At 58.7% G+C, this 24,221-nt stretch overlaps 1 protein-coding gene across 1 annotated transcript; it reads left to right on the top strand.

Annotated features, from left to right (window-relative positions):
• Positions 1-76: 76 nt before the first annotated feature.
• TEAD3 (TEA domain transcription factor 3) lies at positions 77-24,167 on the top strand. Its single transcript, XM_054698147.1, has 14 exons — positions 77-179; positions 1,111-1,314; positions 10,574-10,825; positions 12,761-12,825; positions 16,846-16,908; positions 17,994-18,005; positions 18,621-18,758; positions 18,855-18,904; positions 19,492-19,553; positions 20,371-20,504; positions 20,675-20,848; positions 21,067-21,207; positions 21,280-21,432; positions 21,593-24,167. Exons 1-14 carry the CDS (start codon positions 77-79, stop codon positions 21,704-21,706), a joined length of 1,665 nt encoding a protein of 554 aa, XP_054554122.1. The 3' UTR covers positions 21,707-24,167.
• Positions 24,168-24,221: the final 54 nt, after the last annotated feature.

Here is a 24,221-nt window from a genome sequence, read left to right as displayed (position 1 = left end):
CTGTCTCTGAGTGACCTTCGTCCACTCCCCGGCCTGGCACAGGCAGAGGCGGGGCGGAGCTCGGGCAGCGGATCGGATGGAGATGAAGAACATCTGGAGCCCGAGCCGCACATCTGGTGGCGAAGCCGGCCTGCGCGGCTCCCGGCCCCCCCCGCCCCGCCACTTCCTGTCCGGGAGCAGTAGTCGGGGTTGTCTTAACCCCCTCGGGGCCCGCGCCGGGGCTCCGCGGAGCCGGGGCGGGCGCGGCGGGTGGGCGACGGGGCAGGGTGCCCACGGCCCCAATAAAGCCGCGTCCTAAGCCGAGCGGAGCAGTGGTTTTTCCGCCCGGGCCGAGAAGGCTGCGGGAGGGGCGCGCGCGGGGAGGTCCCGGGGCGGGCGCGAGGCCTCCCCGCCCCCTCCCGACTCCGCTCCCTCCCGGGCCCGGGGCGCTCGCGCGTCTGCCGCCCCCGACCCCCGCGCCCACCGCGGGTCCTACCGCAACTCGGCGGGCTCGCGGTGTCGAGACGCCCCCGACGGGGGCCCCGGGGAGCCGGGCCGAGAGGGTGGGCCCGGAGGTCCAGGAAGAGGGGGAAAGGGAGAAATTCGAGAAACAAGCCTCTCGAGGAGAACCAGACAAACCGGGTCCGGGCAGGGCGGGCGCAGCCGCCAGGGCGGGGCCGGGTCTGGGGCCCCGGGAGTGGGGGGCGGGCTGTCGGGCGGGAGAGGGCGCTCCGCTTCGCGGCTCGCGAATGTGGGGGGGCACCAGGGAGCCCCGAGGCCCGTACGCTCCGACTCCGCCGGGCTCCTCGTGACGCGGCACCGCGGCCGGGGCACCGACGGGAGTCCTGCCCCCAAGGCGGGAGCTCCACCCCCGGCCCCGCCCAGGCCGGAGCCCCAAATTCCGTCGGGGTCCTGGGGAGGTGGGTCAGGCCCAGCGCGCCGCGGGAGGGTAGGGGCGTCGCGCCGGCGGTCGGGAGCGGGGAGCTCGGGCGAGGAAGGCCGGCACCGGCTGGGGGTCCCTCCGCCGCCGGGAGGGCAGTGGGCGCCGGGGCTGGGGGCGGCCCCGCGCGGCCCCGCCCCTCCCGGTCGGTGCCCGCCCCCCTGGGCGCCCCGCCCCCTCCTTCCCCGCAGCCCCCACCCGCCCCGGCTCCTCAACACAAACTTTCCGTCCCGCTCGCTCCCTCCTCCGCGCCCGGCGCCTCTCGCTCCAGCCCGGCTCATTCCGCACATTCCGGCCAGTCCCCTCCCCACGACCCCCCTTTCCCGGCCCCCCTCTCAGCTCCCCCGGGCCCGGCACGGCGGCCCGGCCGGAGCGCCCCCCGGAGCTCGGACCAGGTAAGCCCGGCGGACGACGGGAGGAGGCCCCGCGGAGAGAGGTGGCGTGGTTGGCTGCCTCTGGCTTGGGCGGGGGGGACTCGCGGGGGGCTGGGTCCCCGAGCTATTGTCCAGCCGGAGCCCGAGCCCCGGATCTGGGTGCCGGGAAGTTTAGAGGGAAGGGGGGTAAAACCTCTCCGGGAAGCCCCGCCCACCCCTCCACTACACCCCCTCCGCGACCGGGGCGCGCTGGTCGGGGGGAGGTAGGGGAGCCGCGAGACCGTCCCCGGTGCCACCGCCTGCCCCGCCGTCCGCGCTCGAGGTGTCGCGGCGGGCATCTGGGAGCCGCAGGGGTTGGCGGACCTGCCACCGGGGCGCTCGTACCCGGGTCTCCCCGTCCCGGGCCCCGCCGCCCTTTGGACTCCCGGCTCTCGCTCTTCCGAGCCCGCCCGGCCCCAGCTCCAAGCAGGCCTCGGGCCCGGCCTCCCGGCGCCCAGGCCGGCTCCTGCGCGCGGTGCCCTCGGCTGCGCCGGGCTGTGGGGGGTGTCCGGAGGCAAAGCTGTGCGCCCGGGGCGTGTGCCCCCTGAGAGGCAGGGGCTTGTTCCCTCCGGCTCTCCCGCCTGTGTCGGGCCGAGGGTTCGGAGTTTCAGCCCTGAGCTCAGTGATCCTGGCTCCAAAGGGGCTGGATTTGGGGCCTTCTCTTCTGCCACACTTTCAGAGCCCCTGTTTAGACTTCAGAGAGTTTGAAGAAGCCTTGTCCCTTCCAGCCCCCATTGTCTGTCATGCCCTTTACTCCCGCCTGGGGAGGGAAGGCCAGAAGTGCCTGTCTGGATCTGTTTTCCAGCCTAGCCAGGCCTGGAGCAGTGTCATTAAGACCCCACTCTGTCATCTTTCAGGTAGAAGGGGCCCTGTGATTCAGGACTGAGAGATTCTTTCTGAACAAGAGGGAATAGGGCCCTGAGGGAGGGCTTCTCAGGGGGCACTCCCTCTCTGTCTTCCCTCTCTCCTGGTAGAGGCAGAACCAGGTCAGGCCTGGACTTGTAGCCTAGGAGAGCAGGGGATGGGGGTGGGGGCTGGACACAGCTCAGAGGGGCTGGTGCCCATGGTGGCTCTGTGTACCCGCCTCCCTCCTGTGGCCTGGTTCTGTGTACACATGCTCCACACGAGTGTAGGGGCCAGGACACAGCCTTGGCCAGAAGGCTGGGGGGCTGGGGACAGCCTGGGGCAAGGAGGGACATCCAAAGTCCCCAGAAGTTGGAGATTTGGGAGAATCATGTCCTCCTTCCTTTCAGATTCTTACAGCTCCCTTTCCAGACCCTCCCCTAGAGGCCTCACTATGAGACTTGGTTCTGCAGTCTTCTGGGTCCCTGCTTGCCCTATGGGCAGGGGAGGGACAGGTGTATAGTGTAGAACTAGAGTGTGGTGAGGATGACTTCAGGGACCCCCGCGGTGACCCTTCCTCAGAGAAAGGCTGAGAGCCAATAGGAATTTCAGCTTCTTGGGCCTTCCCCCACCCCCTAGGGAGGAAACAGTAATTAATGTCAATTAGCACATGGACTGGGGAATGGCTAAGTAGGATGGTCAGTGGCTGACAGAAGAGGTGTGTATGTTTGTGTGTGTGTCCTGGCTCCTGTTCGCGTTCTTACCCTCAGGTTTGCAGGCCCTAGTGCCTTCTGCCATTTGAGGAGATATTAAAACCAGAAGGAGACACCTCAACAAGGGAGGTGAAATTAGAGGTCTGATCCCACTGGGCCTTCAACCAGCTGTGTTATGCTGGTGGACCTCTTTGGGGCGGCTCAGTTTCCCTGCTTGGAATAAGTGACTTCTTAGTTCTCTTTTTTTCTGAGCTCATCCCAGAATCTCTGTCTTCTAGTCAGCCTTCTTTCTCTTCCCGTTATGGAACCTAAACCTGGTGGGGTCTGGCGAAGTGAGTAGGTGACGCAGTGGACACACCAGGGCCAGACTGAGGAGCAGCTAGGCCAGGTAAGCATGGCCGAACTGGTGGCAGACGGCAGGTGTCTACAGGGAGGCCAGGCAGAGTTGGGGGGATTTGTCCTCCAACGTGGTAGTGGAGTCTGGTGAGGCTGGCCGCAATGAATGGTGTTCAGAAGCCACTGGGATGGTGCCCCCTCTGCCCCATTCCCAGGGTCCCCTGGGGCTCAGTGTGGAAGCTGGTAGGGAACAGAAGCAGTCAGTCCTGCCCTCCTCCTGGCTCAAGAAGGGCAGAGGGGCAGCTCGCAGTGAGGAGAGTGGAGAAGGGAGCTGCGGTGCCAAGTCCCAGGGGGCCCGGGAGCCACCAGGGCTGTAAGTGCTGCAGTTTTCTGTGAGGTGCCTGGGGCATCCCAGTTCCCTCCCCCGTGGGGGCTACAGAAGCTGTAGGGTCTGAAGGGTGGTCTTGAGGATCCAGGTCCCCAGAGGCCTCGGGGCCTGGCTGGAACTTCTCTGGTCAGAGCTGGAGGTGAGCCACCCGCGCTGTCCTGCCCTCTCCCTGCTCTAGCGTTGTGCCAGCTTAGGCTTATGTGGGGGAGGGGGCTGCCCCTCAGGGAGCACAGTGGTGGGGAGAGGGCTCTGCCTGTCCGCTCAGCCACCCCAGAGACCCAGTCACCCCACCTTCTCCGAGCCTGAACCTAGGTTTCCTAGAGTGCTGATTGTTTCCTGTGCTCCCTGCCAGACCCAAAAGGACAGGAAGTGATAGAGGGAAATGCGAGCGCAACTGTGTGTGACGCTGGGCGCGTGTGAGAGAAACTGAGTGGGTCATGGTGTGTGGGTGAGACTGGAGGGTGGATGCGCGTGAGAGAACCGGGTAAAACCAGTTTGTGTGTGACTGCATGTGAGGCTGCCGTATGCACGAGCGAAGCTGGAGGTGACGTTGTGCCTCCATCACATCCCTGTATGCGGGGAGCTGGGCGCCGTGTGCAGGAAGCTGCGTGAACGACCTTAGAGCCTGTGTGGCGCGCGCGTGTGCAAGCGGCCGGGGGGGGGGGTGACCAGCTCCGCGTGAGCGAGCATCGCACAGGTTATATTTGTGAAAGCTGCTTGACAGCAGCACGAGCTTATGTGACACAGCTGGATTCGGGGCTCTGTGTTTCTGAGGGCCTCGACGACCGTGTGACGCCGTGTGTGTCTGGAGCAGAATGAGTGACATTCTCCATGACGTGTGACTACCGATGACGCATAGGCGGTGACGTCAGGTTTGTCGAAATTAGTCATTGTGTGTCCATCCATGACACTGGGTGTGAGAAAGGTTGTCCCCAGAAGGGGGTGTATGTCGGGGAGAAACCACTGGGACATGGCTGACTACATCCTGAGACGCCGCAGGGCCAGGCTGAGTGTGCACCAGGTGTGTAGGTGAGACTGAGTGTGAGAAAGAAACTCCACACGCACAGGGCTGCGTGTCAAGGCGCCCGTGGGTGTGACTGAGACTGGCTCTGTGGGTGGGCACTATCTGAGGTTGTTTGGGACTGCAGGACGGTGTTGTGACACCCTTCAGGGCTGTGACAGACACAGCATGGGGTTCGGTGCGTGACAGATTTGGGGGCCTGTGACCCTGGTTGCATCTACATGGAGGACCATGAAAAAGATAACAGTTAAAAACAAAGCTGGACTGTACTTAATGCCACGGAATTGTGCACTTAAAGATAGTGGACTTGGTAAATTTTCTATTATGGCTATTTTATCACAATATTTTTTTAAAGATTTATTTATTTATGCGTACAGAACTGGGGTACAGGCCAGAGGTGTGGGGGGTGAGAGGATTCACCAGAGACAGAGTGGGGAGCAAAACAGGCAGATCGACTGAAAGACACTGCTGAGGGGAGCAGCAGGTGAGTCAGGAGAGGTCTGCTGCGCCATGTGGGTAGCTCCCTGCCCGGGGATCGAATTCGTGCTGTGTGGCTGCAGATAGCTTCATAGTTGCATTTTAACCTCTTGCACCACCAGGGAGGCCTATCACGATAAAATAATTAAAAACAAACAGAAAGCAGAGACGCAGGTACTGGTGAATGTGCAGGACAGTGGCCGTGAAGAGGATTGTGTGAGGGGGAAAAATAGGCGGGGTGGAGCAACCAGGGTGTTTATAGATGACACTGCGACTCTTGGGATGTGGACACTGAGCGGTGACAGCTCGCGGGTGAATCAGGGTACATGGGGCATGTACCCTGACATGTTAACTGGGATCTGTGACACCCATGGACCCAGTGACCCAATGGCTGCCTCCCTGGCGCTGCGGCCTGCCCCGCTCTGGTTATCCGGCCCTCCCTGGATGGGGCCGGTTGAAGGGCAGGACAGAGACTGTGCTGGGATCACTGGGCCCTTCTCTCTGCAGGAGGCTTGTGGCCTCTGAGTCCCTCTATCCTCCTACACCGGTGGGGGTTTGGGGGCAGTGACAGTGAGGATGAGCTTGGAGGAGAAGCTTAGGGAAGGAAGCCCGCCCCCTCTGCTCCCTGTGAAGCCTGTGCCCCAAGTAGTGGGGGTGGATGGGGCCCCAGAGAGCCTTGATTCCCAAATTGGAAGCACATTAATAAGCTGGGGAGAAGGGAGGAGGACCCCACCTCCCTCCTAGTGGGCTCTGCAAATTGCTTCCTCCTGTAAAAATCTGGACCCTGCTCCAGGGAGGTGGCACTCCCTCCCCAGCCTCACAGGGTGTGGCCACTCAGGCAGGGTCCTCAGGGGTCCTGGGACAGAGGTGAGGGAGGCAGACACCATCCCCATCTCACCCTGCTCTCGGGTCAACCGGAGTGTGGCCATTTCTAGGCTGCAAGTCTCTGGCAGCTGGAGAACAGCTGGCCCCGCTGTGGGGGTGGGGGGGAGGAAGGAGGGAAAAGCAGAGGGGGTGGGGTGTTTCCCTCATCCCTCATCAACTGTCCTCCCCAGCCTCACCTCCCTGGCTGGTCAGCCTAACCCAGGTTGGGGAGGGGGGCGGGAATTTGGGATGAAACTGCTGATTTCACTAATCTTCCCACACTTGGAGTGATGTTCTCACTCTGCACGCCAGCACTTGGCAGACCGGGGGCCCAGTAAGAGTGGACAGCTACTAGCGCTAGACCAGTCAGGTCACTGGGTTCAGTTCATCCTCCCAGTGAGGCTGGGGGGAGGGTGGGGAATGAGTCAGGGAGGGGCCCTGCCGCCTGCACTTGCCTTGTGCCCATCCCCTACCAAGGCAGAGGCCCGGGGGGAACCCAAGCTTCTGGCTTGCCTCTCCTTCCCTTTGAAAGGGACTAGGCGGGCAGGGTGGTGCGGAAGCCACAGAGCCTGTGGGGGTAGGGGTCTAGGCCCTCTACAGCAACCCCAGCTCTGACCTCCATCCCTGGAGCTGTCCAGCCAGTTATTCCAGCAAATTTGGCCCCAGGGAGGGGAGTGGGCAACTAGATCCCCCTTTTATCCCCCCAGGGCCCAAAGCCTGCTCGCCCAGCCTCCTAGATCCCATCCAGGCCACCACCCAGAGGCACCTTCTGACCTCAGGAGGCTGAGGGCCCTGGGTGAGGGGAGGCAGTGCGACTGATCGGATGTGGGTGGCAGGCGAAGGCCGAGCCCACGGGAGGGCTGCAGCCAGTTGGAATAACGGCCCCTGTGCAGAGGGACAGAATGGGCATGTCCCAGACCTGCCCCCCCCCAGCCCCCTACACCTGAAAAGTCTTCCCTTGTCACCCCCTTCCTCTGCCTCTGGGTTCTTCTCTCTTTGACTCCCTCTGGCTGCCCGACCCTATCTGAGTTTACTAGTTATTCCCCTTCCTACCCCATCGCCGCCCCCGTCAGCTGTGCGTCTCCATCTCTCTGGCTCTTGGTCTCTGTGTCTATCTGAGTCTGTTTATCATGATCACTCTCCCTGTCCCCCCACCCCCGCCCGCTTCCTCCTCCCACCCCCACTTTGGCTCTGTCTGTCTGTGGATGAACTTCCGCCAGCCAGCCCGCACTCTGCCAGGCCTCCCGCTCCTCCTGTCTCTCCCTCTGGGTCTCTCCATGGTTTGCTCTCTAGTTTCTTGTATCTCACCGTCTGGGACTCCCCTGTGTCTCCAGCCTGTCTCTCTGGGGCTGTCTTCCCCTCTCTTTCCCCCACCCACACACTCTGACCCCTTTCTCCAGTCTGTCTCGCGCGCCAGTCCCCGCACCCCTCACTTGGGTCTTTCTCCTTCTCTCCTAGCCCTCTTGAGGGCACTGCCCAGCAGGGCAGAGGTTCTAAATACCTGGTCAAGAATTTAAAAAGTGGTCTGGGAACCTCCGGCCCTCAGCACACACACGCGCATACACACAGGAAAACCCTCCACGCACACACACACACACACACACACACACACACACACACACAGGAAAACCCTCTCTTCAGGGACCAGGAGTCCCTACCCTGGGCTGAGGCTGCCATCCTGGGAGCCTGCCTTTCTAGTCCCTCCCTGCTTCTAGAGTCTTCCTCTCCACCTTCCCGAGCCCCACATTTGCATCAGTCCAGCCCTGCAGCCCTCCTAGGCTGGGTCTCAGTGATTTGGGGGTGTCAGGAAAGGAGGATGTGTACATCTCCATCTCATCCCATCGCAAAAACTGAGGAGACCAGAGCATCCAATCCAGGCTCTTCACAACCTCCCCGAATCTGAGTGATGAGTGGGACAGAGGCCCCACTTGCACCCTGCCTGGCTGCCTGCCTACCTGCCATGGCCCATGGTTGGCCTCAGCCTGGGGGGACAGGTTACCTCTTTGGATGTCAGCCCAGGCCCCCACACAGCATACCTGCATGCATGGCTCCTGTGCATGGTTGTGTGGGGTGGGGGTCACCTGCAGGCCCCTGTGTTGGTGCCTAAGCCCACAGGAGTGGCCCTAGAAAGTGAGTCCTGCGTGTACCTAGGAACCCGCACAAGGGCCGGTGGTCCTGATTCTCTCCTTGACTCGTCCTTGCAGCCGCCCCCTCGGCTCCCCTCCCCCTCACCAGCTGCCAGCGGTCCCAGCCAGGGGCCGGTCAGCCCCGCCCCCCCCAGACTGTCCCAGCTCCCGAGCGCTGCTGTGTTCGCCATATTTGGCCACAGTGCTCCTGCGGGGGGCGGGGCGGGGCTGACATCACCCCGAGAAGGGGGGGCCACCGCCTGGATGAGGGGAGGCGGGCAGAGACTTGGGGGAGGCAGGAAAGTTGCTTTTAAAAGTCTGGGACTGCCAAGGCCCCCCATGCGCTAGGCCCCCGGCTTCTCCTCTAGAGGCCTCAGGAAAGGACTGGGGAGGAAAATGGGTTGAGGACTCTGGGAGGGGTCTTAACTCATTGGCACCCCTCTTCTTCCTCCCCTCGGACAGCAAAGAGCAGTGTCAGACCTGAGGGGAGACCCCGTATCTCAACCACCTCAATATAGGAGCTGCTGGTTTCTCCAGATCCCCTTCCTGATCAACTAACACACCTCTGTCCCCCTCACAGTTTTGTCCCAAGAGCTTGGCCTTGGGGTCAAGAAGGGATGGGGATCCAGACACAGCTCTGTGGGGTGACACAGGCTAGGAGGAAAGAGGAAGAGTGTCCTCTGGAGTGTGGAGCAGGACTCCCTCCCCCTGGCTGTCTGCGTGGGGAGCGCTACTCCTGGTGGTCTCCGAGGCCTCACAGAAAGGGCTCTTGCAATGTTTGGGTCCCTGAAGTTTCTCCAGCCACTTGGGCTAAGGTTCCCGTGGTCTGGCCTGGACCCCACTGGGCACACACATGACAGACAGGTGGCCCCCCTCTCTGCCGCAGGTGGTGGGCCTTCTCCGCCACATCCCCCTGCTTAAGAGGCTGAAGCCAGGTTGCTCGGTCCAGAATCTGGCTCTAGCACTTACTAGCTTTGTGTCTTCATGCAAATTGCTTAACCTCTCTGTTCCTTGGCTTCCTCATCTGTCAAGTAGGAATACTAATACCCCATCGGTGATTGTAAGATTAAATGAGTCAATGTATATAAAATTCCACAACAGGACCCGCCAAATGGCAGGTGCTGTCACTAGTAGTAATATTAAATCTAAACTCTACATCCATTTGATATTCAGGCCCCCTAAGCCTTCCCGGTCCCATTTCACTGGTGACCCCCCTTCCTGCCTCCCTAAGCAACAGGTGGCCCCACAGGGAAAACCCCTACCCATTCAGCAGGACTTGGAATTCATGACTGAGGGGGGAAATGCCCCTCTCTGACTTCTGAGTGGGTTTCCCACGTCTGTACCCTGCCCCTGCTTTCCCTGTGATCCCAGGCTCTAGCCATCTTGGGCCTTAAGACTCTGAAGATCTTCATATCTATTGGGCATGCAGATTGTGATGCTGAAGGGGGTTTGGAGTGAGCCTTGGGGATGTGCATGTTGGGGGCACTGGCTGGGTGTGGTCTAAGTTAACAACCCAGCCTGGCGTGCGCAGAGAACTCAGAGTTTACACATCCGTGATGTGGGCCAGGGCAGGGGCGGGCGTGTGGGTGGTTTATGGGCTGCTGTGGGGCCAGAAGGTGCGGGAACAGGAAGTGGGATGGAGGAGTGAGTGGGGTTGAGCAAGGCTGTTGGCCAGGCACCTTCTCCACTGCTCCCTTGCCAACCAGCGTCTTCCCTTCTTGCAATTCCTGGGGCAGTTCCTGCCCCAGGTTAGGTTCCTTGGCAGGATTCCCGTCGGTTATCTATTTGGGGAAGGCAGAACCATACTCTTCCTGGGTCTCGGACCTTCCTTGTCCCACTGCAGGTCCTGATGCTATAGGGGGAGAACAGGGGATGCAGGGTCCCCTCCAGTGAAGATTCCTGTTGTGGGGGGCGGGGGGGAGCTGGCAGAGTGCAAGCCAAGAAGCTGCCAGCAGAGCCACAGAGCATTGGGCCCTGCCTTTCTTGTGCCTCCTCTCTTTGCCCATCTTGATGCCTTTGGCAGCTGTGTGGCCTTTGAGCCTCAGTTTTCCTCATCTGAATAATGGGTGTCACCCCTTGCCCTCCTTGCTTTAGCTTTGAGAATAGAATGAATGCGAAAGTGCTTCTTCCACACGGAAGTGCTGTGTAGATCAGAGGCGTGATTGCCGTCGTCACTGACCACCACCGGTGCTGTGTTGAGTGTTATGAGCCAGGCCTTGCACTTGGCATTCTGGCGTGATCTCATTCAGTTTTAACCTTCTCGACCTCAAGGAGACCCTTTCTCCTTTCACAGGACGGTGGCTCGTCCAAGGTCACAGGCCACTGAATAAGCATAACCTCTGTTACACCTCCACCTCCCACCTGGGGCACCTGCCCCTGGGTGGGGGCAGAAGTCCAGCGCCAGCGGCTGGGGGTAGCAGATACCTGTGGTCTGGGAGGACCTGGTCCTAACTCCTGTGTATCTGTCCCCCAGGCTCAGGCTGCCCAGTGGGCTCAGGCCCGGAGCCCAGAGCAACCAGCACAATAGCGTCCAACAGCTGGAACGCCAGCAGCAGCCCCGGGGAGGCCCGGGAGGATGGGCCCGAGGGCCTGGACAAGGGGCTGGACAACGATGCAGAGGGCGTGTGGAGCCCGGACATCGAGCAGAGCTTCCAGGAGGCCCTGGCCATCTACCCGCCCTGTGGCCGCCGCAAGATCATCCTGTCGGACGAGGGCAAGATGTACGGTGCGTGTGGGGAGGCACAGGTGGGGAGGCACGGGACGCTGGACAGGACTGGGGGAGGCGGCGGCGGCCTCCCGGCCCCTCCCCCTGCTCTCTGCCCCCTCACCCAACCGGTTTGGCGAAGTGCTGCCAGCCCGCCAGGGGCGAGTCTGGGCGTGTGAGCCTGTGCGTCTGGATCCTCCTCATAAACAAGCCAGGCTTGCCCCCTCCACCAAAGCGCGCCCACACCTCGACACCCCCATCTGCTCCTCCTCTCCTCCCCCTTACTGGCCAGGAGGTTTCGGGGTGACTCAGTAGGCCCCAAAAACTGGGTCGACAGTCCAGTGTGCTCCAGGCCAGGTCTGGGAGAGGGTCCCTCTCCTGGGAGGCGGTGGGGAAGTCCAAGGAGGGAGTCCAGCAAAGCAGGGCCTCCCAGTGATTAGTTCCCTTCAGGGTGCGTGGGGGTACAGAGAGTCCACAGGGTGACAAGGGCCTGTGTGGGGAAGGGTGCCAGAGAGACGAGGACACTCGTCCATTCCTCAGGCCTCTCCCATGTCTCCACAGCTCTTCTGGCCCCTCCTTGCCACTTTGCCCACCTCCTGCCTCCTGAAGGGAGTGTCCCCCTCTTGTTCCAGCCCTAGGAGGGCTCTCCCAGAGTCCTTCCAGAGCTGCATTTTCAGGATAACTCAACCCTGGCTCCTTGCCAGCTCCCTCCAGATCCTCCCTATGGCTGAGTGAGACAGGCCCTCGGCCTGTCTCCTCCCAGGTTCCAGTACCCTGGCTGGTGCAGGAAGGAGGCAGCTGGGCCACGTGTAAGGGCTGCCCAAGTCCCTGGCCCCACCCACTTTGCCACGCCCACCCCAGCCCCTGAGCCCTACTCCCAGGCAAGCAGAAGTTCCAGGGCACCTTCCATAGGGCTGGGGGTGCCTGTGCCCGCTGCTACCTCCCAAATGACTGGGGCAGCCCCAAAGGGTATTTTTAGACAGGGCGGAGGGAATGGGGTGGAAAGGGGCCGGCGGGAAGGGAGGAGCAGCGAGACTGGTTCTGTCATTGAAGAAGAATTTGGAGAATGTGGCCCATTCTGAGGAGGTTATGGGGTTGGGGGAGCAGGGGACCTAGATTTGCGAGGGTAAGAGATGTACACCCTGAGGATGCTGACATATGCTTTGTCATGTGTCCTAAGCACCCCTTTCCTGGGGCCAAACCCTCTGAACACTAGGCAGCTTCTGGGCCTTCAGAAGGTCTGTGAGCAGACACCCCCCCAACCTCCCAAACAGCAGCAGCTGGGCTCTCACAGGGCGTGAGAGGCCCTGGTAGCTGGTGACGTAGGGGTGACCGGCACAAGGACATAGTAACTATTTTGAAGCAGGTTGTCAGTGTAGGAAGCGTGTTAGAGGTCACGCGTTCCCTCCTGCCCCTTTCCCCAGAAAAAAGGAAGGGGCTTGTCCAGGGTCTCCTCCATGGCAAGGACAGAAAGGACAGGAACTTGGCCCAAAACCTTCCAGACACACCTGGGGACCCTGTGCCGAGATATCTGCCAGTTGGGGCAGGCCGCACTCAAGCACAGATATCTGCGCTCAGAGCTCTGGAGCCGGTGACAACACAGGGAGGGAGGACGGAAGCGCTGCTGGGCGGGCGGCTGGCCTGCTGGCCTCCCACACCTGCCCCTGTCTGTCTGCAGGGGAACCTGTCAGGCCTGACTTGGTTCTGCCCTCTCTCCCACATTGCGGGTCCCCTACTTCCCCCACCCCAAAGAGCAGCCCCCAGTTCCTGGAGGTGGGGGGGGGAGTGCCAGGGATGCTCCTGCCCCCATTTGCTGCCCTGCTTGTGCCCCTGAGGAAGGAGGGTCGGAGTGAACGGGTGGGGAGGTATGGCTTACCCCGGTGGGGCCTTCCAGCCACCGACCCCTCCGTTTGCCATTTGCCCACTCCTCTTTTTTTTTTTCTCACCCCAATCTAGGCCGAAATGAGTTGATCGCACGATATATTAAATTGAGGACGGGGAAGACTCGGACGAGAAAACAGGTAAAGAGACGATTTATGCTGCGGCCCCTCTGCCCACACACTCTCAGCTGCTCCCTAGCCCCTTCCTGTCCAGAGCTCTCCCCGGGCCCTGCCCCCTCCTCAGTAGCACCCCATGGACCTCCCACCACCCACTCCCTCTCCGGGTGACTCCACACCCCACAAGCGGCTCCATGGCTCCCCCACTTCTCTTGGAGATACTGTCCCTCTGTCCTAGAGATGGAGCACTGTCTCAGGCCACCCCCACACCAGCCTTTGGTTCAGTGACCACAGATAAGCCCCCTGGCAGCAGCTGGTGCTCACTGTGGCCCACCAGCCAGTCAGGGAGACAGATGGGCAAGTGCAAAGCAGATCGGTGTGACCGAAATAGGGAGTGTGTGGGGGGCGCTGTCAGAAAAACAGTAAACTTGGACGAGGCAGGGAAGAGAGGAGGGTAGGTAGGCTGGGAAGGCTTCCTGGAGGAGATACGTTTTTAAGAAGGAATTAGATTTCCCCCAGGCAGAAAAAAAGGGAGAGGATTCTTCCAGACTGAGGAAGTTAGTTATACAAATAATAGTTGTGAACCCAAACAGAGCTCACTTTATATTAATTTATTTTAATCCTCACATCAACCTTATGAGGTAGGTACAGTAATTAGCTCCATTTTACAGATAAGGAAGCCAAGGTATAGGGAAGTGAAACAACTTTCTCAAGGTCACAGGGATGGCAGCTGGTGGGTCCAGGATCCCAGCCACCCAGCGGGAAAGTCAGCAGTAGGGGAGGGGGTGGGAAAGCCCAGGGCGGGAGTGATTTCCCTGGAGGCTTGAGAGACTAGGTTCCCCTGGGGCAGCCAGGACCCTGGGAGGGAATGGCACAGGGAGTATAGGTGGCAGCTGTCTAGGAATGCTGGCCCTGGAGCTGAGGGGCCAGGCGAAGACAGGGCCTAGAACAACAGCACTGGTAGCCTGGGCAGTGGCCAAGGTGAGGGTAGTAGTGGTGGGGGTGGAGAGGAATGATTTGAGAAATGATGGGGTGGTTTCCTGTCCGGGAGGGTGGTAGTGACAGGAAGCCTGAAGGGGTGCATGTTGGGAGGGTTCGCATGGGGGTGCCTGGGAGAGAGGCAGGCTGGAGACACAGGGGCCAGCTGTGACCCTCAGCCCTCCCAGCCTGTCTGTCTGGTGGGATTTGGACCTTGCACCCACTTCCCCAGACTCCAGCCTGTGCAAATGGCAAGCCTGCCCCACCCCACCCACTGTCTCAAAGGAAGGTTCTGGGCCCCCCCCCACCCAGTGTGGGAGCAGAAATCCAAATCCTCCTTCATTTGTTCAAGCATTTTTTTTTTTAAAGATTTATTTGTTTATTTATTTATACACACACTGGGTACAGTCAGAAGCGCGGGAGGGTGAGAGAATTCACCAGAGCCAGAGCGGGGAGCAGAGCAGGCAGAAGGACCGAAGTACACTGCTGAGGGGAGCAGCGGGCAGGAGAGGTCTGCGCGCCATGTGGGACCCTCCTCCGGTGGCCGTATCCGCGCAGCAGAGGCTGCGGGCAGCTTCGCAACCCAGCGCTCAACCGCTGCGCCACTGGGGAGGCCCTGTTCAAGCATTTTTTAACCACCCTTCCTGGGCCAGTTCAGGTTGCACAGCAGTTATTCATTTAGCAAATTATTGAGCTACTACTATGCTCTAGGCAGCAGGGATACAGCAAGGAACCAGACAGACAGGGTCCTGTTTCCTGGAACCTACAGGAAGAATTCGACCCGATCAGACCCCTGGGTTCCAATGGCGGCTCCATTACCAGAGTGGGGGTAGGGGTGGGGCGGCGGCACCTCCCAGCCTGTGTTCCTTGGCCATTAAATTAGTTAATGCTGAAGGCACTTAGAACAGAGTGTGTGCCCACATAAGAATTTGCTGCTACTGCTCTGTGGGCAGACACAGAAATCATCCCAGGCCCAGGAGAAGGGCAGGTCCTACCCTGTGGGTGTCCTGATTACCCAAAAGATGTGTCTCTAGAGACCTGTTCATCAGAGCAGGAAGTGCCTGGGGGATCCTCACTTGGACTTGAGGCCCTGGTGGGTAGCCAAGCCTCTTCATTCTGCGCCCAGCATTCCCTGCGGCTGGCCAGGGGTCCTGAGAAGGATGGCTGTCCCGTGAGGTTTTACAAAACGGCTGTTGGCAAACTCAGAATTTTATAAAAACACTGACCATCATCCTTTTGCAAGAGTGGGACTCTAATTTTATTCCCTCTAACAATTCTGATATCTAATCTCTCCTAAAAAGGGAACCCATCCTACATGTCTTTATGTGTTGCGAAGAGCAGCCAGCTGGCAGGCAAGGGCTTTTTAGTTGTTTTTATTTTTTATAGGCAATTTTTTATTAGAACACACAGAGGTTAATAGCAAGTACAGTGCCTCCATATTGGCAAAAAAGCTAAATATTACGTTGGGGTTGAGTCCCATGTGACTTTTGGCTGTCGCTTCTGATCATTTGGAGGTGGCTCCGTGCTAAGAGGGTCCAGGTAGCATCACTTAGCAGTGGAGCAAGTGGGCTCTGGAGTCAGACCATCTGGATGTGAATCCCGGTGCTAGCCTCCAGCTGTGTGACCCTGGATAAGCTGCTTACCCTCTCTGTGCTTTGGTTTGATCATCTGTAAATCTGCTCTGTAAAGAGCAGATGAGTGGGTGTGTGTACAGTGCTGAGAACGGTAGCAGCTGTGCTCTGCAGAGGTCAGTTATTATCAAGACAAAAAGTGACCAGTGGTCTCACTGATGTGTACTGGGTTCCTGTGGGTGGGGAGGCAGGTGAGGAGCACCCCTGAGTCCTAGCCAGTAGTATGGGGACTGCCCAGCATCGCATACAAAACAGTTTTCAGGCCTTCATTAAAAAGAAAAACTGTTGTGGGAAACTTACAAAGGAGAGCCAAGAGCTGTGTGAAAGTCTGGAGCATCTAGAGACACCATATGTTTGGTTGTGTTTCGTGGGAGAAGGGTGGCTTTTGGATTCTCCGAGGCTCGGGTCAGATCCTTGACACCATCACACAGGGACACGCACATCCTCATGATTAACTCAGGGTTTCCAGGAGAGGGAGGCTTCAGGGAGGAGGTGCTGGAGAAGGAACACACTGCAGAGCACCCGCTGGGTCTTATATACACTGGCAGATACGAGTCAAGGAGAAGGGAGGCATGTTGAGGGAGAAGCTGTGTGAGCAAAGTGGAAATAGGAGCAGACCTGCTTTTTCAGGTGGGCGAACTGTTGAGGAAGACTTGAGGAGTGGTTCGGGGGAAGATCTTTCGAATAGGCCACAGCCCTGCTATATAATCTGATGACCAGCACAAGTGTGGTGGTCCTCTGTGGTGCCAGTTAGAGCAAGACATCTCCTCTGAGGACGCTAGTGAGAAAAAGTGACTTGTTTTTGAAAAAACAAGAGACTCTTCTACTGGTGAGAAGCAGCCCCGTACCAGGGCACATGACTTGGCCACAGAACTTAGGCTGGGATTCAGCCCACACTGGGCCAAGTGCTCTTGTGCAGTGAACCACCACATACACAACTGTACATGGTAGTCCTGGAAGCCACTGTAGGTTCTTTTTTTTTAAGATTTATTTATGCATACAAGAACTGGGGCACAGGCCAGATTTTGGGGGTGGTGGTGAGAGGATTCACCAGAGACAGAGTAGGGAGCAGAACAAGCAGACTGAAAAACACTGCTGAGGGGAGCAGCGGGTGAGTCAGGAGAGGTCTGCTGCGCCATGTGGGTCACCTCCCTGGCCGGAGATCAAACTTGTGCTGCAGGGGCGTCAGATAGCTCCATAGTGCTGTGCTTAACCCCTTGCACACCAGGGAGGCCCCACTGTAGAATCTTGATCAAGCAGGGCCAAAAGAGAGCAGAACCGGCAAGAGAGAGGGGTATCTTCCCACAAAAGTTCCACATCCCACTGACATTTGGTCCCAGAGATGAGGGCTGAGCTTCTCCTTGCCCATGGCGCCATGCCGTGCCTCCTCACTGTCTATGTTTTCCTCTGTGGCGGGGCGCGGGGCGGCCCCTAGGTGTCCAGCCACATACAGGTTCTAGCTCGGAAGAAGGTGCGGGAGTACCAGGTTGGCATCAAGGTATGTTGGGTGCCTGACTGGGGCCTCCAGCCCCTCCTCAGCCCCTCACCCTCGGCGCCTCCACTGCTATCTCTGCACAGCTCAGGCCTCTGCCTTGGCCAGCTCTCTGGCCCCCCTGTGCCTTTCTTCTGACCCTTGAAGCTCTATTCTTGCCTCTTTTGCTCTTTCTACTCTTTTTCTCTTTCTCTCTCTCTCTCTCTCTCTACAGGTCTCTAGCCACTTGCAGGTTCTAGCCAGGCGGAAATCTCGAGAGATTCAGTCCAAGTTGAAGGTATGGGGTTCCCTGCCACTTGGCCTGAACCTGCCCAGCTCCTGCCAGGCCCAGACCTATTACTAGTCTCTGACCCCAGCCTGGGGCAGGGAGAAGGCCTGAGGAGCTCTGGCAGTGGGGGCTGCTGGGGGTAGGGGGTGTCTTAGAAACACAGGGGCAGCGAGGAACCCGAAGATTACTTCAGGTTACACAGGGCCATGCCCCTGCAGACAATGCTGGAGCCGGAGGGCTCAGCGGCCCTATGATGGGGGAGAGGAAGAGCCCCTCTTCTTCTGCGGTTTCCTTTTTCTCCTTCTTCCTCAGTGCTGCTTGCTGGTTGCTTGGGACTTCAGGCGGGCAGGGAGGAGCCATGCGGGGTATTGGCTGCCAGAGCTGTTGTGGTGGGCATGGCAATTCCTTGCATCACACTTTCAGTCTTGGCGGAGCTACAGCTTTGGGTCTCAAAACTTGGGGTTCATGGCCGGGGCTTCTGTCAGAGCCCCTTAAGGGCTGCATTGTCTTGTCCTCGCCAGTACCCTATGCCTGTAGCACAGCCCCGGAGGACATGGGCTCATGCCAGGGCACCATCTTGGCCCACCGTCCAGCCTGTGCGCCCTTGCCTTGCCCTTTCCGGGACAGCCTCAGTGGCAGCATTCCCTCTGGGTGGGAGTGGGGTGCAGGATGAGGACCACAACTGCCTTTGAGCTTTCCTGGCCTCATTGGCTTAGAGCCCAGTCAGTAGATGGGGAGTGGAAGGGAATGAAAACATGTCCCCCCCACCCCCCCATCTAGCCCTGATTGTGTCTCTTCTAACCCTCCTCCCTCTTCTTCACAGGCCATGAACCTGGTAAGTAGCCCTGCCCTCCCATTGGGAAAAAGGGGGGGAAGTCTGGGTCTGGAAAGAAGATGGTAGGAAAGACACCTGATACAGGGTTTTCAAAATCTGGTTTGTGACATAAATGTAATAGGATTGCAAACAGCATTTTTAAAAAGTGAAATATATGGTTTGCAAACGTGAGCATGCACCAGGATCTCCTGGAGGGTTTGTGAAGACAGATTTCCGGGACTCACCCCAGAGGTTCAGTAGGTCTGGGCTGGGGCCTGAGAATTTACATTTCTAACAAGCTTCCAGGTGAAGCTGGTGCTGTTGGTCCATAGACCTTAGTTTGAAAACCACCGAGGAAACAGCATAGAAAATAGGAGAGTGCATGACACACGATATATACTGGGTTAGGGAAGAGTCGGTCCAAGTTGAAGGTGTGGGGTTCCCTGCCACCTGGCCTGACCCTGCCCAGCTATGACGGGAGGGGTGATGTCCACCTGGGAAACAGAGGCCCCTGCGCCCACACAGTGGAGCTGCGCTAGAATCCAGACCTGGAAGTGCAGAGCTCTGAGGGCCTGGGGGCGCGGGGGGTCCTATTTCCGCCTGGCCCCATCCTCACATGGCCCCTGCCTCCCACAGGACCAGGTGTCCAAGGACAAAGCCCTCCAGAGCATGGCGTCCATGTCCTCTGCCCAGATCGTCTCTGCCAGCGTCCTACAGAACAAGTTCAGCCCACCCTCCCCTCTGCCCCAGGCCGTCTTCTCCACCTCCTCACGGGTACAGGGGCCCTGGGAGGTGGCACTGGGGTGAGGGAGTGCCGTGGTGGGGATCGTGGATACTGAGGGGCCCTTGGGCTTTGTGCCATCTCTGCAGTTCTGGAGCAGCCCCCCTCTCCTGGGACAGCAGCCTGGACCCTCTCAGGAGTGAGTATGTTGGTGCCTCCGCCCCACACCCCCTGTTTTCCCCTGGCAGCCTTGAAGGACATCCCCTCCCATGTGCTTTCTGGCAAGAGCTCAGCATAGTTTTAATTCAAAAACAGGCATGGAGAGTGCCGTAAGAGCTAACGCATGTGTCTGTTCATTCATGTGTTTATTCATTCAGCAACCCACTCATCTCCTTGTCATCCGTCCTTCGTTTATTTTCCACTCAGTTAATCTCTGAGTCAATCTCTCAGTCAACAAGTCAGGTAGTCAAGTACAGTTGGATCCTTCAATTCTGAGATGACTTTGGTCGTAAGCACACCTTCCGTTGAATGAACAACTCTTCAGGGTGGGGTTGAAATGCTACATTAAATGTGCACATCAACTGTGAGATGCAGCAGGATAAAAGCTAAAATGGGACGAAAACAGAAAGCTCCTGAGTTAGCTTGTCAGCATGCATTTCTGGGCCTCTGCGGAAAAAGCCCAGTGGCTGGCTCCCCATCAGGGTCTCACCTGAGACCCAAAGCGACTGGGCCAGGTGGAAGGTGGGGAAGGGGGTGACTCTAACCAGGCTGTCCTCTTGTCTGCAGCATCAAGCCCTTTGCACAGCCAGCTTACCCCATCCAGCCGCCCCTGCCGCCAGCACTCAGCAGTAAGTACCCCACATCGCCACCCCCTCTCCCTCCTTGGTCCCTGCACGTCTGCTCGGGGGCCCACTGTGTGTGTGAGTGCCTGTGTGTGTGCATTTGCACTGGGAAGGAGAAGTGGGATGGGCCAGGAATAAGCCCTTTGTCATTTATAGTGTGGTTTCCAGAACTCTGGTGCAAGTACACACCACCAAAGGTATTACATTGATATGGCTCAGTGGGTAGAAAATTCCTTACAAGGAAATACAATAGCATCTTAACAGATTTCATCTTTTTTTTCTTAAGATTTATTTATTTATGCATACAAGAACTGGGGTGTAGGCCAGAGGTGGGGGAGATGAGAGGATTCACCAGAGACAGAGTGGGGAGCAGAACAGGAGGGTTGACGGAAATGCACTGCTGAGGGGAGCAGCTGTGCCGTGTGGGTCACCTCCCTGGCCGGGGATTGAACTCATGCCACAGTGGCTGGCCATAGCTTGATAGCACTGTCTTTAACCCCTGCGCCACCAGGGGCGCCCCAGATTTCCTCTTAAAGAACTTAAATTTTGGTGGTAGAACTCTAATATTTCTTTTTCCTTTTTAATTTCTCTGTATTTTCTGCTGGAACACACAGAGATAGTGACCTAGGGAAAAACTCAGTGAGGTCTATCCTGCCTATACTGCGTGGCCATGGGGGTGCAGGCTGGGCACTGCCAGAATACCTGGGAAGGGAGTCTAAAGCCAGCCCCACTGATGATCTACATCAAGGCCCCGGGCAGGCTGGGGCGGAGCTTCGTAACCACACACGTGCCCATGTAGACGCGGGCCGTCTCCTCCTCCCAGGTTACGAGCCCCTGGCCCCGCTCCCCTCAGCTGCCGCCTCTGCGCCTGTGTGGCAGGACCGCACCATCGCCTCCTCCCGGCTGCGCCTCCTCGAGTATTCCGCCTTCATGGAGGTGCAGCGAGACCCTGACACGGTAACGTGGGGTGGAGGCGGTTGTACAGCCGCGGAGACGCCCTGGGGAGGAGAAGGTCCTGGTCCAGAGCCGTGGGGCGAGGAAACCCCAAGCTGCTCTCTGTCCCTGGGCAGCCTCCCAGGCCAGCACAGCTGGTGGCCTCCTGACCCTGTCCTGGGCCCTCCCCACAGTACAGCAAACACCTCTTTGTGCACATCGGCCAGACGAACCCCGCCTTCTCAGACCCGCCCCTCGAGGCAGTTGACGTACGGCAGATCTATGACAAGTTCCCAGAGAAAAAGGGTGGACTGAAGGAGCTCTATGAGAAGGGGCCCCCTAATGCCTTCTTCCTGGTCAAGTTCTGGGTGAGCTGCCGGGGTCCCTCCCTGCCCCTACACCCCTCCCCAGAGGTACAGTATACCCAGGCCCACCCCACTGACCCCTGACCCTGCCTCCTCCCTGTGGCCTGTGGCAAGGTGCCAGAGATGGGTCCTTGGGTGGGACTCTGATGTGACATAAAAGAAAGTCTTGCTCTGGCCTCTGCCCGCATCTAAGCCCCACCCCTGACACCCCCCCCCCCCAGGCTGACCTCAACAGCACCATCCAAGAGGGCCCCGGAGCCTTCTATGGGGTCAGCTCCCAGTACAGCTCGGCGGATAGCATGACCATCAGTGTCTCCACCAAGGTGTGCTCCTTTGGCAAGCAGGTGGTGGAGAAGGTGGAGGTGAGTGAGGGCCGGCGGGTGGCGTGGCGGGGGGAGCAGGCATGTGCACTGACCCCGGCCTGGGCTCCGCAGACCGAGTACGCCAGGCTGGAGAACGGGCGCTTCGTGTACCGCATCCACCGCTCCCCCATGTGCGAGTACATGATCAACTTCATCCACAAGCTGAAGCACCTGCCCGAGAAGTACATGATGAACAGTGTCCTGGAGAACTTCACCATCCTGCAGGTGTGTGTGTGGGGGGGTGTGGAGCAGGCTTGTGGGGGCCTCTACATGGGAAGGGCCAGCCCCACGGCTCAGAGGAGACAGACCTAGCAAGGAGAAAGATCTGCTCAGCCCCAGGTCCCCATGTGGCCTGACCTCCCAAATTTTCCTACCCAACCCCCAGGTGGTTACAAGCCGGGACTCCCAGGAGACCCTACTCGTCATCGCTTTCGTCTTCGAAGTCTCCACCAGTGAGCATGGGGCCCAGCACCACGTCTACAAGCTGGTCAAAGACTAGGGCGCCCTCTGCCCCACCAGGATCCAGGATGAGCATCTTTTCCACACGCCTGCCTGGCGCCCCCAGGGGGTCCAGGATGGAGGACTCATCTGCCTGCCAGGCCTCAGGCCCAGGACCCAGGAGGCCTCCCCACCTACCCCCAGCACACACACTCCCTGCCACTGTTCTGCGCTTTATTTGTGGGAGAGGAGAGGAGGCCTCGGCGGTGGGGTAGCCTGCCTGGGGCAAGGAAGCAGCCCCACCCAGCTCTGCCCAGCCATGACCAGATGGGAGGACACCTTCTGGTTCTGAAGTGTGTGGCCACTGGCCCCCCCAGGGGTGTGCCGGGTGGGTGAAGGTAGAATGGAAACTGAGGGAGTCCGAATTCAGAGACTCCCCAGAAGAAAAGTTCAAGTTGAGGTTGAGTTGAGGAGAGGGGCCCACACTTCCTTTGCACCTACTGTGTGCCAGGCCTGGTGCCAGGCCCCTGCGTGACTCTTGCCACCCTCAGATCCTACAAAGCAAGTGTGGGTCTTGGTGTCTCAAGACCCTTGGTGTCTCAAGATGAGGTGCTGGAGCTCCAAGAAGTTGAGGGACCCACGGGAGGGCTGGGTGAAGCTGGAGTGCTCACTCAGGGCCCAGGGCCCATGTTTTCTCGAATTTCCTGGAGTGAGGGCTGGCCGCAGCGGGAGAGAGTCCGCTGTGAGGGCAGAAGCAAAGACAACCATGATGCAGTGAAGAGCAGAGCTTTCCTGGGGCCAGCTGGCTGGGGACCCCGACACCGGGGAGTAGCTGTTTCTACCAGGCAGGAAAGCGGGTAGCAGGTACTCAGTACCTGGTAGGTGCCCTCTGTCTGCCTGCAGTCCAGAGACCCTCAGGAGAGACCCTCAGAGAGACCCTCAGGAGCCCCCTCCAAACTGCCCAGATTGGGTGCCAAGCCACCCAGCCCCCTCCAGATGGGAGAAGGCCCCGGGCAGACCCCGGCTCAGAAATAGGCCGGATGGCCAGGAGGGAGTCCGAGTCCCAGCCTGTGAGAACAGTGGCCCTCCTTGGTCTCCCTGGGCTGAAGCAGCAGCTCCCCGCACCCAGCTCTGGTGCTGAAGGTTATCCTTCCCGACACCTAGGCCCTTCAACGGGCTCGGCCTGCCCCCCAGCCGCCTCTGGATATTTATGAGTTTCATATGAAGTACTGTGCCCCCTCCTTTCCTTCCTCCCTTCCCTCCCGCCCCGCCTCACCCCTGAGCTTCCTGAAGGTCCTCACAGTTTGCATATCGCTCAGGCCACCTCCAGTCCCGACCTAGGTTTTATAATGTATATTATATATTTTTTGTGTATTTTTTAAATCCAGCTGTGATGGGTTATATCATAAATGTGGCACGTGGCTGGGCGGGGGCCCCCAAGGCCCGGCTCCTGCTCAAGGGGAAAAAAAATTAAAGTTATTTGTTTGTGGGTCATTTGTGCGCCAACTGTGTGTCAGACCTCCGGTCGGAGCAGCTGCAGGTAGACACTCATTCTAGGTCCTGGTGTTTCACCCAATCCCACTCTATCTCTGCCAGGGGACCCCAAACCCTACCCACCCTCTAAATAGGTATGATTCAAAGGACCTGTGAAAATTTTGCCAACCCCAACCTTTATCCCACCTCCTCTAGCTGTGAGTAGAGCCTTGAATATGCCCAGCACTGGCCTAGCCTCTTTTTTTAAAAAAGATTTATTTATTTATGCATACAAGAGCTGGGGTACAGGTCAGAGGTGCAGGGGGTGAGAGGATTCACCATAGACAGAGTGGGGAACAGAACAGGCAGATCTATGGAAATACATTGCTGAGGGGAGCAAGTCAGGAGGGGTCTGTTGCACCATGTGGGTAGCTCCCTGGCCAGCTAGGGATGGAACTTGTGCTGCAGATAGCTTCAAAGTGCTGATCTTAACTCCTTGCGCCATCAGGGAGGTCCTGGCCTAGCCTCTTTATGCTGCATTGTCTCTCTAAATGAAATGACTTACCCATGGTCACCCAGCTGCCAAATCCCCACCACACTCACATGGATGAGAGGCTCATGGACACTGAGTGCTCTGCCATGGGGGTGTCTATCCAGGGGAAATGAGGTTCCAACCTGCTCCCACCTGCCTGGAAAAGCCCTTTCCTGGCTGAGCCCACCCTACCCTTACCCCCTGCACTCACAAGGCAGGGGCCACAGAGTGAAGGCAGTGTCCTCAAGGGAGATTGTCCCCATGGAGGCTACTTCAGCCTTTTTTCCCTCAGTTGTGGATGAATTAACTGGACTTGTTCAGTAATGGACTGAACATTTGGGCCTAAAGAACTATGACAACAGAACTGAGTTTAGAATGTTAAGTGAGGGCCTCCCTGGTGGCACAAGGGGTTAAGACGCAACCTATGAATCTGTCCGTAGCCACTGCAGCGCAAGTTCGATCCCCCGGCCAGCCAGGGAGCAACCCACATGGCACAGCAGACCTCTCCTGTCTCGCTCGCTGCTCCCTCAGCAGTGTATTTCAGTCAGTCTGCCTGTTCTGTTCCCCACTC

This window comes from Talpa occidentalis, unplaced genomic scaffold, assembly GCF_014898055.3.
Source record: "Talpa occidentalis isolate TD23 unplaced genomic scaffold, MPIMG_talOcc4v2.1 talOcc4.2, whole genome shotgun sequence".
Taxonomy (NCBI): domain Eukaryota; kingdom Metazoa; phylum Chordata; class Mammalia; order Eulipotyphla; family Talpidae; genus Talpa; species Talpa occidentalis.
Note: the sequence above shows the minus strand (reverse complement) of the source record. Positions and strands in the feature narration are given on the sequence as shown.